General features: G+C 38.4%; 1 protein-coding gene across 10 annotated transcripts in view; it reads left to right on the top strand.

Annotated features, from left to right (window-relative positions):
• The window catches only part of NEIL3 (nei like DNA glycosylase 3), a 476,723-nt gene extending 460,684 nt beyond the window's left edge, over nucleotides 1–16,039 (top strand). For 9 of the 10 annotated variants that reach the window (XM_060086013.1, XM_060086012.1, XM_060086010.1 and 6 more), the window contains 4 exons: nucleotides 807–976; nucleotides 2,428–2,845; nucleotides 8,654–8,828; nucleotides 10,226–10,502. In XM_060086013.1, the coding sequence (XP_059941996.1) occupies nucleotides 807–976; nucleotides 2,428–2,845; nucleotides 8,654–8,828; nucleotides 10,226–10,408 (946 nt within the window). In that variant the 3' untranslated portion in view covers nucleotides 10,409–10,502. Of the gene's footprint in view, nucleotides 1–806; nucleotides 977–2,427; nucleotides 2,846–8,653; nucleotides 8,829–10,225; nucleotides 10,503–15,965 lie in introns of those variants that run through there. The other variant, XM_060086009.1, reaches the window with a different exon arrangement.
• Nucleotides 16,040–16,757: the final 718 nt, after the last annotated feature.

Below are 16,757 nucleotides of genomic sequence, written 5' to 3'. Positions count from 1 at the left end.
TTCAGATTTTCTTATGCTATTTATGATTTTACCAGACAAGTCTGAATTTTAAACCTGTTATAATTATGCGTAGGAGCAAAATGTTACAGAAGACAAGGTTACCTTTGAAAGTCAAAGTGTTGTGAAACGTAAGGTACAAAGCCTTTACTGAAAGAACTTTTTTCAATATTAATGTTTGGAATCATGAAAGGAATCCATGACACTGCATTGGCTGCTAAACCACGTGATGTGCTCTGTGGACCCAGAGCCATGTGCTAAAGAGCAGGACTATATCAGAGCTTTAGAAAGGCATTTCCTGTAACAGTAAAGAGTCAATTAGGAATTCCATCGTTATAGATTATAGATCAATTGATTTAGTGCCCAGTAGATACTGAGAAATTCCAGAGGCACATGAAGTAAATGTAAAACTTTTCTCATCTTACATTCAGTGCTCTAATTTCTACGTGACTCATTTCCTCCCTAATTTGAATAAAGATATTTTAGTTTTGCTTTGGGAAGAGCCCCACTTACTTAAAAAGCTAGTTGAGAAATGCTCCCTAGTGGTTATGTCAAATATTTTTAGTTAGTTTAAAAAACACACACACAACTCTTTGACTCTAAAACTTTTGTTATTTTTGTCTTTAAAAGCAATCAGCAGGGCCCAAGTAAAAACATTTTATTCCGAGAGAGCTAGAACTTCTAAGCAATAGTAAACATGTAGCCTTTGGGTATTAATGGTTCTGTAATTGTTTCTAAGATACCCAGAATGTATAAGAACAAGACAATAATGAAAGTGTCAATGATTAACTTTAGAAGTTCTCTTATAGCAGGCTGCCAGCTAGAAATACTACAGTCAGTTGGCGATCTAGCAGAGGGGGTCATCTTATGGACTCTGTGGCCCGGAAATCTGAAGAGCAGTGGACATGTGAGGTCTGTACGCTAATAAATAAGCCGTCTTCTAAAGCATGTGATGCTTGCCTGACTTCAAGGCCTACGGGTAAGACTGAATTTTGATTCTGAGTTCCTTCCATTTCAAAGAGGGTTAATTATACAAAGTCAGGTACATATCTTGTTCCGTCTTGATATTTCATAATGAAGTAAAATGCTCTCTTTCTGAAAGGTTTCAAGGAATTGCCAGCCTTTGCATGTAAACAATGCTGACATTCTGTTGAGCACTTTTTTTTTTTTAACGGGGGGAAAGCACGCTTGTGCTAAAAGAGTCTGTGCCGTTGTATCTCAAAAAACTGAGATGATCACATCTGTTCTCTACTGTTTCTAATGAATTATTCAATAAAGCTTTGTTTTATGCAGATTTCAGCAACTTTTGAGTTTGTTATTCCGTCCAAGTGTTTCATAAATTGAAAGGGAGGATTTCTGTAAGAATATCTTTGCAGGTGGAATAGGAAAATGCTGAGTTTTTTCACTTCTTTAGCCTCCTACCCCTTGTTATTAAAATCTTTACCCAGACAATTGTACTGATTTCATTGAAATCCTTCAGAATAACTCTTCATAGCTAGCTCAATTTCATGCGTGCAGAGGATGTAGAACCTCAGAGGAAACCTGTGATTAAGAACCATCTCATTGATGCAGCTTCTACTGTGTTCTCGGAGTGTTCTTTCTTTCTTCAATTAGAGAGGAGAAAGTTCATTCTTGACTTCTGGACCCCCCATTGTATGAGCTGTCATATTGTGTTGTGTTCGCTGGGCCAGAAATGCAGGCATCACCCCTTATACAGCTTTGCTGGTAGCAGAAGGGACTGTGTCTCCTATTTCTGTCCCTCCCTCTGCAGTATCATTCAACAGAGAGCCCCCAGAAAACCCCAGTCTTAGGTTTCCACATTTATTCTGACATTCTGAAATGCCTTTACACATCTTAATTATTATCTTGTTATTTTTTTCTGAGTATGAAAGGCAGATAACTGCAGTTTAGAATAAATTAACAGATTCCAAAATCCTAGGACGCTTTTTTGAAACATATTTAGTAAATGTAAATCTTAGTAATTCATCTTTACTTAATTTTAATAGGTCTTTCACTTGGTCTTGTCATTCACAGAAGCATTCCTGATAATCTAGATATAGGCTCTAACTGCTGATCTAAAGCTTTGTGGGGTGTCACCTCTTATTTACACTGCTTTAATATTTGGCCTAATAACAACAAAATTGATAGCTCAGTAACCTTTAAATGCTTAAACATAACATAAAGCATAACAAGTAGAAATCTTTATTAAACCCATCTCTGAGTCCCTGGAAATTTTGCACTTCATATGGTACTTTATTTCCTAATCTGAAGGTGGTTAACTCTGAATTGCTCAAGCTAACTTTGTATTATTAGTTCTATACATGAGGTCACTGTAATAAATGAACTAAATGTTTTAATCGAATGAAAAGATGTTTCAAACAGTCAATGTATTTATAGGAATAATGCAGAATTACTGGTCTCTCCTTCCAGATTCTGTACCTAAGAATGAAGAAAATCCTATCGCCTTTACCAGTTTAGTGAAATACCCTTGTAATAGCTTTGGAAAACCAAGGACGGAAGTGAAGATCAACAGGAAAACTGCATTTGGAACTACAACCCTTGTTTTGACGGATTTCAGCAATAAATCCAGTGCTTTGGAAAGAGAAGAAAGCCCAAACCAGATACGAGATGGGGAATTTCCAAACCCTCCTACTAACGTTTGTTTTAGTGATACAGTGCACCCCTCCAAGGAGAGAACAAACTCTAAAACTCAACTATCTAACAAAGTAAACATATCATCTATGGTCTGCTCTCCATCTAAATTATTTAGTCCAGCATATAAAAGATTAAAAACAACCCACTGCTCATCACGGGATCTCAAAAGTGGCAACCCTGGATTTTCTAACAGGTATGATGCTTCTAACCTTGCTCTTTAAGGTATTTGCGTAAGTTTTAAGAATGCAGAAAGATCATCCATTGCTGAGGAAGCTGAACTGATCTTGGAAATGTCAGTCAAACCCTGGAAGACTATTACAGTAATTTGCATCCCTTGCCTCCTCTAGCTTATAATATTAGAGAAGGGAAGGGAATGAAGAACAGAATTTCCTCCATCTGTAGAAAGTTTTGTTTTGCTTTTTTCTGGCTGTAACCATATACATGCTTAATACAGAATGTTTGGAAAATACTGGAAAGTATAAAGAATAATGATGAAATCCCCCATAATCTTACCGGTTGGCTGTCTCCACTGTTAGCAGTTTTGTTTAAGGTTTTCTTGCAATGAAAGATAGTTCTTCTAGAAGGGAAACTATCATTCATAACATTTAGTAAATGTCTTCTGTTCTAAAGAGAGGGATCTGAGATATTTTTAGTGACATTTTTGCCAAAGAAAGTGACTGTATTTCAAACAGCCAGGGGGCAGGGAGGGTGGTCTTTGTTTCAACCAAAAAGGCTCAAAGAGCTGTGAGTACTACTTTTGGACCTGAAAGTAAAAAGTTGTAATTCCAATTAATGAATACTACCAGATCAGATATGTTTTATGACACTACCAGCTACACATTCAGGAGAAGACCCCCCAGCTGCTGTCACCAGAGACAGAGAAATTTTAATAAACAATGTCATCCTTGTTCCTTAATGATTATTGGCAGATCCTAGAACTATTCTTCCCCAACCTTGTTTAATTTCTTTAGCTGGGGCTCCTATCACACCTGATATTATGCCTCCGTCAGGGGGAGAGATCTCTCCACAATTTTCTTTTCCTTCAGAAAGCAGACACTGTATATCCAGCCTCTTTAAATGAAGGGAAGACTATTTTAAACGGAGTGAAGGTGAGTTTTCTTCCCCTGTGCCTTTTCTTGCCAACGGGGGATGAGAAGAGGAAGAGTTGCTGTGGATGGGATCTAAAATAATCTCAGGAGGGATTCTGATTTCCAGCTTCTCACCTGATGAGCTATGTCTTTGCTGATGGAAAGGTTCTTTGAGCAGTGAGATGAAGGACCACCATTGCACAAACCTAGACCAACCTCTGGGAATCCTTTAAGAACAGAATTCTGAGACGGTTTTTGGTCAATAGATGCTTCAATCTTGAGTTTCTTGTACTGACTCTAATTTTACCATCAGTTAATCTTGATCATTTATCCTTGGCTGATTTGTTGTTGTTGTTGTTCATAATCATGTATAATAACTGGTTTGACTTTTGTCCATAATACTCACAAAATATAAACATTTGAGTTAAGCTCTGGCAGGCAAACTTTTAACTGACTTGATCAGTACACCACCTTTTCACTGAACACTAATGAATGTGTCATGACGGAAGTTTATGAAGGAGCTAGTTAAGAGTGTCTGAGTTGGGAGGCTATGCTGTAGGAAAATCATTTTTGAACAGCCTTTTCTGTTGTGTAGCTTAAGTGGAAAGAAGCAGATGTGATCATTTAAAAATATTGTGGCTTTTTTTGTACTCAAATGAAGTATCTTGGCATATTTTTATTTCCTTAGAGCTTTGTAGAAAATCTCAGACAATTTAACTAATGAATTATGGATTTAAAAAAACATTAATGTAACCTTAAATTTTAAAGATTTCTTCATAAGCCATCAGTAATAGGGTCATATGATTAATCACAGCACACAGCTTTACTTAGAAACATTGCAGCGTGTGTATGTGTTGAATATAAGAACCCCAGGAATGAGACTCCAAAATCAATCAACATCAACTAGCAGAATAAATGTCAAGTGATGAAATACATTCACCCAGCAGCCCTTCTGCACCCAGCTACTTTACAAGGAATAAATTGCAAATTACTGTCATGTGTTTCATTTTTCTCCTTGTCTGGCAGCTACAGTGTTCATCTTGTGGACAAGATGCCGGGCAGAAGCTCACAACATAATAGGATTAAAGCAGGTGGTCCAACTCAGAGAATTCATTGTTTCTTTAATAATTGTGTGGTAATTAATTTGCCTTTTGTTCTCTTAATTACTGCTCTCATCACCACATGATACATGCTATGTTGATGGGGCATATTTTCAGATTGGTCTTTAGATAGACTTGAATTTTATCCAGCTACTGGATTATAAATTAGATCGTTGAACCAATTTTTAAGCAGTTAAGAATGACTGTTAGACAGTTTTAAGTCTTTGATCCAATTATTATAAATGCAGAGCAAAACACGGCGATAACCACTTCAAAGAAGCATAACGTGTTTTGGGTTGAAGTTTTTCCTGAGCTGATGCAAAGGCTCACGTAGATGAGTGAAATGAGTGAAATGAAAATCACTAACGGTTTCTCAGGTCTGCCGCCATCAGGGTTGCCAAATTCTACCTCTAATCACCAGTGAAGCACTCACCTCTCATTCATGCTTCTGCTTCACCTTTTGGTGTTTTCAGTCCCCAAGGATGTCAGAACCACCTGGGACCATCCAGGATGAGTCATTTAACCTCTGTTTGTTTGTTACGATCCTTGAAATACTGCTGAGCTACAAAATCTACATTCAGTGAGACTGATCAGTTCAATGTTTTTATTATAATGAATCACCCTATCTGTAAAATAAGTTAAACCATGATAAATTGATCACTGAAAAAATACCCATTTAAAAAATTACAAACCTGTGCTTGGTAATGTCTTCCTTCTTGATAATAGTTTTTTTTTTTTTTGCGGTATGCGGGCCTCTCACTGTTGTGGCCTCCCCCGTTGCGGAGCACAGGCTCCGGACGCGCAGGCTCAGCGGCCATGGCTCACGGGCCCAGCCGCTCCGCGGCATATGGGATCCTCCCAGACCGGGGCACGAACCCGTATCCCCTGCATCGGCAGGCGGACTCTCAACCACTTGCGCCACCAGGGAGGCCCGATAATAGTTTTTATCTGATCTCTGTTCAGTGTTACTTGAACAGTGCTTATTGAACATGTTCAGTGTTTATTTATTAATAAGTATTTATTAAGAACCTATTATACATTAAGCATTACTCTTGGTTCTAATGACAACTTCTACCTCAGCAAACTACAGCCAGCAGGGCCAAAGTCAGCCCACCCCCTGTTTTTATAAATAAAGTTTTATTGGGACACATCCCATTCCCATTGGTTTACATATTCCCTCTGGCTGCTTTTCATGCTAAAACAGCAGATTTGAGTATTTTGCAACAGAGACCATAAGACCCACAAGCCTAAACGTATGTCCCTTCTGAAAAAGATTTTCCAATGCTGATCTATTATATTGACTGTTTATAATCCAGTATTAGTATTCAAAATGATGGTCCTAGTTATCAAAATAAGTTAAACTATCCCATATGCTAAGTTTACCCAAGAAAATGCTCTGCTACATTTTCGAAAGTTTTTAAAGTAATGATTGAAACAAAGAGGAACCAGGATGTCCTCAATTAATCAGAACATTTAATTACCCTGGATAATGTTTGCTCTCATAAAATTAAGATTCCCTGTACATCTTTAGAGCTTATGTGTTCACAGATGGCATCAGTGTCTTGGTTACATTAACTCAGTGCTTCAGTACTTAATGTGTATATGAATCACCTGGGAGTCCTGTTAACATGCAGATTCTGATTCTGCCAGCGATCTGGAGTAGGGGAGGATAATTCTGAACTTGTAAGGAGCTGCCAGGTGATGCTGATACTTCTGGTCAGATGGACCACACTCTAAGGGCCGGGATAAGATAGCATGTGGCTATTTTCTCCTTTAACTTTATACCAAGGAAGCAACAGAACTGAAGACAGAAGTGAGGAACCTATAGGAAACACTGGGATCTTTCCTTTCCATCTTAATCCTGACTTCCACCGTGCTCCTCTCCAGGAAAGCTTTACTAGTAAGAAAATCTAAACATCTCCCTGGATTTGCGAAACTCTGGAGATTTCTAGGTTGAAGCAAGTGGGTTTGAAAATGTTTAACTGTTACCTCAGACAGCCTTCCAAATAATATATAAAACTGTTTGCATGTGTGTACTTGTTTTTTTACAAAAGCATCAGTTTCTTTCTTTCCGTTAAGATTCTTAACCTTCTGTGTTCCTCCTCTAAATTTTTTTTAAGCACTGTTTATGACCCACCTGCTTCAATTTTGAAATCACTCAACTTCTCTACAACCACCCAGATGTTCAGCTTCTCTTGAAGTTAACGTTTTAATATTGCCCCTTTTGGGGAGGGGGGCTTTTGAAGTGAAGGGGGTTGGAAAAGAGAAGTCTATTGCCCCTCACCCTCCCTATTTCTGGTTAGCACCCCCCGTGACGCTAAAATATAAGCCACTATCCCCTACCCTGAAAATGCTACCAACAAAATACCTGCTGGAGAAATATTTAATGATAACAGTTTCCTTAGCTGTGCCCACAGCTGCTCTCATCTTGCACACGCCTGCTGCCCAAGCAGCTTCAGAAACTTCAGGATGTTTGAGTCCATCCCAGACATCAGGATGCTTGAGTCCATTTAGAGAAATATATTTAAGCATCTATTTTATAAATGAGTGTAAACCAATTTCACCACAAATAAAAGATCCCTTGTATGTCAATTCTATCTCAATAAAACTGGAAAAAATGTCTCACACTCTTAACATTTTGATTAGATATGACGCCTCAAGGCATCATTATAGGAACAAGTATGGGAAGAATGTGGTTTAGGAAGCAAGGAAAAGGGAACCAACCTCTGATTTATAAGCATTTTTAAAAAAATCATTGAAGAATGGTATTTTGTTCTTTAGAAGTTAACAAAAAAAGAAAGGAAGAACTTATCATTAAAAAGTTAAAAATAGGGCTATTAAGGGGAAGGGCTTCTGGTTTTAATAAGAGCTCTTTTTCTCTTCAGTTGGTTTATTAAGAAGACTTTTATAAAGGCATTATTAAAATATGCAAAATATAAAAAAATTAAAAATAATCATGAAGCTCTTTTTCAAAGAAAACATTCCACCTAGACAGCTACAGTGGAAGCCCGGCTTCTGGCCTTTATACACTGTACTCAGGGGTAACCTCCAGACACTCTTGATCTAATCATGGGGGGAGACTAAAGCTTCTTCGCTAGCTTTACAAAATACACATTTCTGCTCTGCCAGGCAGCCTTTTACTTGCTGAAATATGATTGCAACTATTGTGGTAGACTTGGTCAAAGAAAAGCATAGAAAATTGTCTTTAAATTGGACAGTAGATCTCTTTGGCCTTGTCAGAACCATTGATGAGAGTTTGCTACCGATGAGAAAATAATTGGAGAAGATTGTGACTCTAGTTCCTTTGGGCATCACGGGACAGCTGGACTTGAGAATATTTTAAGGGAAATAAAAGTGGCCACCCTGTCATGTTGGGTAAGAAAAGAACCAAATGTCACAAATGAAAACTAAGAAATTGGATGTGCAATTCAGCTGTTTCTATTCTTGAGAAATTTAAATGATATGCCTAATTTAAATTTAATTTACATAAATAAGTAGCTTTGGAAGGAAATTACCTGGGAAAACCAAGAATTAAAAAGATGTAGGAGTGTATGTATTGGGTTGGCCAAAAAGATCGTTCAGTTGGTGAATACATTTTTCAATAAAATTCTTGGTGAAAATGAAAGATGTCTTTCATTTTTACTTAAAAGCGAATGAACTTTTTGGCCAACCCAGTAATTGCGGGAAGTTGATGGTGGTCACTTTCTGGTACCGTCTCTTTGTACAGGCGGGATTCCGATGCGGGGTGAGGTGCTGTGAATGACCCCTTTTAGCACGATCATGCTGCAGTTATTGTGTAACTTGTCATTACAGGGAGCTTCAGAGTAACATGACAGGTGGTCCTCGTTCATTAAATGCCGGCAGTCCCCGCTGCAGTAAACATGACCACCCCTGCGTTCTCCACGTGGTGAGGAAGGATGGAGAAAACAAGGGCAGGTGCTTTTATGCTTGTCCTCTACCGAGAGAAGCACAATGTGGATTTTTTGAAGTACGTGTACGACCTAACAAGCTTAATGATAGTGTCCTTGAATACTTCAGTTATTAAAGTGTAACAAATAGCAGTCCGTTTCTGGTTTTACCTTTAAATTTAAAAGCCATGCTGACTGACATTTAGTCTAAAACCTGAATGTTGAATAACTGAAAATTCAAAGAGGTTCATCCCAAAAAGAAAATTAATCAAATGACAGCTATTCCATTATTAGAATATATCATATTTGTAACAACAGGGTAGAAGTGTTGCCCCCTTGGCTTACAAAGAGAGAGGTATTGAGTCACCCAGGTGACTGATAATCCAAGATAGATATTTGCTCTTCCTGACTTCAGTGTGACATCCAAACCTTTGGTTTATGCATTGGATAGAAGAACCCAGGGAAATAATTTACATGCCCTGGATTTACAGTAAACGTAGCAAATCCTACCGCACAGGTTTAACCAAAACAAGTGATGGCGCAAAAACAGTTTAGATGTAGGTGATTCCCCAACCTTTCAATCTATGAGTTTGTCCCTGCAAATGAGTGTGAGATACAAGACAGGAATCTCGGTGCTTTTGGTCAGTCTTTGTGCTTTCCACAGAATGAGAGCCTCTCACTTCTGACTGTGAGCCTAAGGTTTAAAGACATATATTTTTCCCAGCTGCTTCATCTGGTGCCTAACTAGAAAAAGAAAATATGGATCTGTTTAGGCGCTGGAGCAAAAGTTTTCTGGTTGGGCTTGCTGAGAGAGAAATGATCTGTCTTCAGTGTGATACCTTCCTAAGGAAAATTTGATCATGATCTTAGAGCATAACCCCTGCCCGAGATGTGGCTCCATCCTACTCAACTTCCTGATCTCCTTCCCTCAAAGCTTGTATAGATGTAATGGAGAAAATATTATTGGCAATATTAGCAATATCACAGCCTTCTTGGTAGCTCTCTTGAGGCCAAAATTAATAAGGATAAGAATAATACAATGGAATTTGTGTGAATTAGTCCTGGTAATTATGTATTGGATGCTTTCTTTTCCTAGGAGACTAAGGAAGTTTAATATTAAAATCATAACAAATATTTAACCTTAATAGCTTAAACAGAGCTATAGCAGGAACACTGGTGATTTGCTTTACAGAGAGATTTTCAATAAAGTGAAGGAACTTCTGTAAGTATGCCTTTGGACAGAGGGAAACTCAGAATTATGACTATTTTCTGTGTGATTCAAGCGAGTTTGTTAGAGATGCTTCTTATAGGATATAAGGTTTTTTAGGGGCAACAACTAATGACTTACGTGTATCTTACAATGTCAAATTAATAGGAACAGCAGTGAAGACAGTACAGTACTAATCAAATGTGTCGAGGCTCAGCCTGTCTGTCATTCTACCTTCCATCTAAACTTTACAATCTGTTTCCCCCCCAGTGGGCAGATTTGTCCTTCCCATTCTGCAGCCATGGCAAACGCTCCATCATGAGAACAGTGTTGAAGATTGGACCTAATAATGGAAAGAATTTTTTTGTGTGCCCTCTTGGGAAAGAAAAACAGTGCAATTTTTTCCAATGGGCAGAAAATGGGCCAGGAATAAACATTATTCCAGGATGCTAAAGTTATTGCAATATTCGAGAACTCTTCATTTTATTTGTGTGCCATCTTTTCATTCAATTTTTTTTGCCTTGATGAGTGCTATATGGGTTTTATCAAATACACAATATATTCCATTTAGAATGTATATTTAATGCATTTAGTTATGACAATAAAGTATTTTTAGTATGCTCTTGGTCTCTTGTAACTTCTTTGGGGAAGCAGTGTTTTTTTTTTTTAGGAGTATGCAGTACAATAAAATAATAATTATTCTGTCTTAACTGAATAATTTCTCAGATATCACCACTATTCATAACATATGATTAAAGGAACTTCTTGTTTTCTTAAATGAAATGTAAGAAATGGGATCTTCATTATAGAAAACCATATTTTCTTCTTTATTCAACAAACATCAAGTTCCTCTAGGGCTTCCCTGGTGGTGCAGTGGTTAAGAATCCACCTGCCAGTGCAGGGGACACAGGTTCGAGCCCTGGTCTGGGAAGATCCCACATGCCGCGGAGCTACTAAGCCCATGCACCACAACTACTGAGCCTGCGCTCTAGAGCCCACAAGCCACAACTACTGAGCTCACGCACCACAACTACCGAAGCCCACACGCCTAGAGCCTGTGCTACGCAACAAGAGAGGCCACCGCAATGAGAAGCCCGCGCACCGCAACGAAGAGTAACCCCAGCTTGCCGCAACTAGAGAAAGCCCGTGCACAGCAACGAAGACCCAACGCAGCCAAAAATAATAAACAAATTAAATAAATAAACAAAACATCAAGTTCCTCTAGATGCTAGAGACATGCCAAACACTTGTATAACTTCAAATGCATTTTTGTGAAAAGCTGTGGGGATTCAGAATATAAAAGTAACATTTAAGAAAAGAAGTCATCTCTATATCTTTAAAAGAGAAGTTGGTTTAAACTTTTCTGATCTTGATTTTAATACCTATTAATTTTTAAAAGTTCATTTCAAAAGCTTAATGTGATATTTTTATTTCTAGTTTTATTTTAACTCTTCTTCTTTTTTTAAAAAAATTTAGCTCAGGTATTATTATTTCCCAAAAGGAAAGAAAAACATTAATCAATGCATTTCTGCATGTTGGTGGAAAATTCCATTCAGAGCTGGTTCAATCTATTAAAAAAAAAAAAAAAGACAGCATGGAAGATGGCTGGAACCCTTCCCCCTTCTAAAACTAAATGGCCCATGCAGAGCTCTAGAAGTTAACAGCATATGAAATTACCAGCAGGGACAGAGCATATTTCATCATCCTGCGTTTGAACTCTACACTGAAGAGACACAATTAGAACCAACCTAAGATCCGTGGTCTTCACCTAAATTGCTCAACAGGGTAATAACTATAGAGCAAACCAGGAATGAGACTGGACCATTGATGGTCTTAGTGACATGATGTGAAGTACACATAGTGTGTATTCAGAAGACAACTACAAATTAATTGTACAACAACAAGGGAAAAGGCCTACTGCAAATCAAGCTTCCATAAATTCCAGTCTCCAAAAATTAGCAAATTAATTACAAGGAAATATAGGCAAGTGAAACAATAGATTTCAATATAAGAAGTTTAGAGACTTATCTACTAAGAAACAAAGAAAATTTTACTGACAAACATCAAAGAATCAGATGGATAGACAAAGCAGGACCCTGACTGGAAAGAATGGATGTTTAAAAAATGTCATTCTTCCAAACTTAATTTTGAGGTTTTTTTTTTTTTTTTTTTTTTAATTTTTTTTTTTTTTTAATTTTGAGTTTTAAGGAAACTTCCCATCAAAATCTTAAGGAGGTTTCTGCTTCCATTGTGGAGTAAGCTCCAACTGAACCCAGCTTCAGATTCTGGACAAAAAAACAATACTGGAGAGTGAACGAAAGCAGGCAGATTCTGGAGGTGTGTAAAATGTGGAAGAAGGGACCACCTGGAGGTAATTTCTCGGGTTTTACAGTTTTTATCCTGAGGGCAGCACAAAGTCGGTTTCAACCCAGAGTCTTTCTGGGCTGAAGAGCCAGCAGACAGTCTGGCCAACCACAGCCACCGGGAAGAGGGAAATCTCAGAAGAGATTCCAAGATGGGGAGCCCAAGTTCTGTGTCTAAACTGCCCATGACCTTGAATGACCCCTGGACCATACACACAGGTGTGGGGCAGACAACACAGAGCAGCTAAAAGAACTGGATAGATAAAAGAACTGAACCAAGAGAATTTGCACTTTGAATCCACTTGCCTTAGACAAAAGGATCAACATTCCTCTAGGAAAAAAGGATCAACATTCCTCTAGACAAAAGGATCAACATTCCTCTAGGCAGGATCATATTCCTGTCTAGAGGAATATGCCAAATCCAGAGTCTCCACCACATCATATTCACATGTTCAGGGTTCTGTCGGGAATTATGCAACGTAAGAAGATCCAGAGTAATGTGACCCAGATTCAGAGAAAAGACTTAACACCCAAGACCGACTCCAAGATGACCACGATGTTGGAATCTACCAAGGATCTTAAAGCAGCCATTATAACTATGCTCACTGAAGTAAATGCTAAATGGAGATGATACCAAATGGAAATTCAAATCTTCAAGAAGCAATACAGAAACTCTTAAATGGCAAATATCTAAATAAATATAAAATATTATTTTTGCCTCTTAGTTTCATTATAATACATGAGACTGTTTAAAGCAAAAAAAAGTTATAGTCTTGTAGATTTATAATGCATGTAGATATGAGAACTGTAGCATAAAGAGGTCAAAGGAGCTATACAGTTGCAAGTTTTCTACATTGTGTGTGAGGTGGTTCTATATTAACTCTAATTGTAAAAAGTTAAGTGTCTATATGTGATATCTATTACCAGACTTGGGAAGTTTTCAACCACTATTTCTTTGAGTACTTTTCTAGTTCCACTCGCTTCCTCCTCTCTGAGATTCCAGTGATACAAATATTAGATCATTAGATCGTTATTATCCCACAGATTTCTGGGCTCTATTTATTTTTCCCTGTCTATGTTTCCCACTCTCATTCAAATTGAGTAAATTTTATTGATCTGTCTTCAAGTTCACTGACTCTGTTGTTTGTCATCGTCACTCTACTACTGAGATCATCCAGCTAATTTTTATTTCAATAATTGTATTTTTCATACCTATAACTTCCACCTGGTCCTTTCTTTATAATTTCTATTTCTTTAGTGAGATTTTCCATTGGTTTCAAGATAATTTATAATTGATTCCAGAAGCACTTTTATGATGTCAGCTTTAAAATCCTTATTGGATAATTCTAATATCTGATTTATCTCAGTATCTTCATCAGTTAAGTGTCTTTTCTCCTTCAGACGTGTTTTTATCAGTTTGGGGCAGAACAGGTGATTTTTTGATTGTATCCTGGATGTTTGTTACTATGTTAGGAGGCTCTAGGTGCTATGTAAATATTATATTTTAGCATGCAGTCATCCAGATTAGTTAAGTGTGTAGGCTCTGACTTACATTGTGGGCTCTATTTCCAGTGACAGCTTAGTTTTCAGAGCCTTTGCAATCCAGTTCTGGTCTGCTTCTTTCTGGTTTTGCTGTGGGTCCTCATCAAGCCCTCTGGTGCTGTCTGCAGACACAGAAGGTGATTCCTTGAGCTGCCTGGTGCTTCTAGGACATCTTCTGCAGAGGGTTGCGGGCAGAAGCCGCTGTGCCTGTGTCTCCTCATGCCACCGGGTGGAGGGAACTGGTATTGTTATCTTCTGCATCAACAACATTGGTTCCCACAGAAGCAGAACCAGGACCAGGCTGGCAGCCTTCAGAGCTGCATCTGTTCATCATTGTCTGAAGCTTTGGAAGCTGCTGTGTGGTCTGCTGGTATTCATCTCTCTGGAGTTTATCTGCCTATTTCTTGGTACTTCAAACCACATCATATGAATATAAAGGCTTTTCATGATTAGGGGAAAACAATGAGAGAGGGGGTAAAAATGAGGAAGATGATTTTAAGAGCCACTGTTTCTGAGCCCTTATTTGGTGACAGCTGCTGTCACTTTCCATAGATTCTTTCATTTAATCCTCTTGACTACCCTGTGACATCTATTACTGTTATTTCTCATTTTACACTTTAAGAAAGCTGGTTTGCTGTAGGTTAAGTCAGAAATATGTGTCACGCAGGCTGTGGTTTGAATGAAATTTGCACGCTCTGAATAAGCTTCTCCCCTCTCCGTGTATTAAAGAAAATTGGCTGTACCCAGAATTGCATGTTGTTGATATGTACAAATATCTAATGTACACAAACGAAAATAATTGTTGAATGACAATAAGATCGTGGTCATTTTTTTCTCTAAAATTTGTCATGTTAAAATTTCTATAAATTTATTTGAAATCTCCATTACTTTCCATTGCTTTTATTTAATTTCTATTAAAATTCTTTTTTTTTAATCCATTATTTTCATGTACTTTCTAAAGGTACCTGCCATCACATATTCTAGACCACCATTATTAGCAAGTTGGGGTGTGGGATGAAGGAACAAATGTTCCAATGAGTTTCCAAAAAATTTAACCTCCTTTTTCTTGGTATATCTTTGCAGCACTTATATGTCTTCTGGAGCTTATGCTAGTGTTTGCCTTGTGTTGTATTACTTGTCCTGTCTGCATTTCCTGATGTTCACCTAAGGGATTGTATGTAACCCTTCTTTGTTCTTCAGAGACTCTTACCAGAGATTGTGCCTTGTACACAGTAGACACTTGTAAACATTTGATGAATCTAATAGATGAAGGTTTAATATCATGTCAGTCTTTTGAACATTGTTAATCTTGTTACCACTATTCAAACATGAAGTCACTTAAATGTCATTGAAAAGAGTGTCACTGGTTTATTATGAAAGAGAAAGAAATTCCTTGGTGTCTAAAAGCTGTTAAATCTTTCTGGTAATTTAAATGAAAGTCTTCACGGACAGGCCCAAGCTAATCAGATCAAAGGGTGTGCATTCACTGGAAAGGAAAGAAAGTGTAAGGCTGCCTTAGTGCTACCCTGTGTTTCATAATATATAGAGATGGAAAAAAAATGTGAGTACCCCGTCCAACGCCCATGAGTTTGAACCTCTTCATTTTGTAGGAAACCAAGTCAGCTGGTTTAAATCACTTCTTAGTGTTTAATTCAAGTAATCTCTATTGAGCACCTACTATGTGAAAAATCCAATGATACGTATTTTTAAAGTAGATCTTGCCAATGCCTAAATGAGGGAGAGATACTAAGGGATAGCAGCTCTATACGCAGAGTGTGGAAGGAGAGCCCACGCCTGATTCAGGAGCTGGAGGGACCTCAGGAGAGACAGCAGCTGGAATTTCACCTTGGTGAAGATTTGCATATGTGCAAGGGCATTTCAGGCTGTAGGTGCAGCATCAGCAAAGAAGCTCAGAGCACAGGGAATGTGTGGGGAATAGCAAAGAGTCCTGTTTGGCTGGATCATAGGGAATATGAAGGAAAATACAGGGGGAAAATCTGTAAAGGAAGAATTCATTCCATTTCGCTGCTACCAGTGGAGTTCCTGGGATGGGCCAGTTCTTTGTTCCCAAGATATAAAAGTAAAAAGTCACTCTTTTCCCTTAGGGAGCCCATGGCAGAAAAGCAAGCCAGCGCACACCACCGGGACCTGTGCTGGGTTAATGATGCAACCAGTGGGCCTTCTGGACAAATGAAAAAAGGAATTATTCTGCCAATGCCGTGCAAGATGGTATGTGTAGTGTTTAATTACTTAGATTCTAGAAAACAATTGAGTTCTGGAGTCAGACTGCTAGGTCAAAGCCTGCCCCACCCCTGACCCTGACCTTGACCCTGTGACCTTGAACATGATATTTTATTAGGTTTGGGCTACTGTGTGCTGAGTCTTAGGTACCTCACCTGTTAGGTGGCGATGGTACCATCTCCAATGCTGTTTTGAGGATAAAGTGCTGTATCTGTTTAAAGGGCTGAGCACAATCCCTGGCCGTCAAAACACAAGAGTTCATTTTTTTACCTTCATTATTCTTACTCCTCCTCCTACCCTTACAGCAGTTATTGTGGGAGGTTTCAGAGAGGAAGTAGCCCTGGTAGTGGCCTTAAAAAAGGATGTGGATTTCACCAGACAGAGAAGGACTCGGGATGGAAGGGAGCAATGGGAGGAAAGCGTGGGAACAGGAGGAAGTGCAGTCGTGTTTGGGGAACGGAGAGCCTGGAACTTCATAAGGAAGGTGTTAGGAAGAAGATGGTGACTCAGTGTTAAGTTTCCAGTGACACAGCAGACACTTAGGAATACAAAACAGGAAGGAACTATGAAAAGCCTTCATTCATGAAGAACTGAGAGGTCCAAAGGTTCATCGTAATGCAGGCATCCATTCTTCTAGATAGAAATCATATATCCCA

The sequence above is a fragment of the Mesoplodon densirostris genome, chromosome 20 (assembly GCF_025265405.1).
Source record: "Mesoplodon densirostris isolate mMesDen1 chromosome 20, mMesDen1 primary haplotype, whole genome shotgun sequence".
NCBI lineage: Eukaryota > Metazoa > Chordata > Mammalia > Artiodactyla > Ziphiidae > Mesoplodon > Mesoplodon densirostris.
Note: the sequence above shows the minus strand (reverse complement) of the source record. Positions and strands in the feature narration are given on the sequence as shown.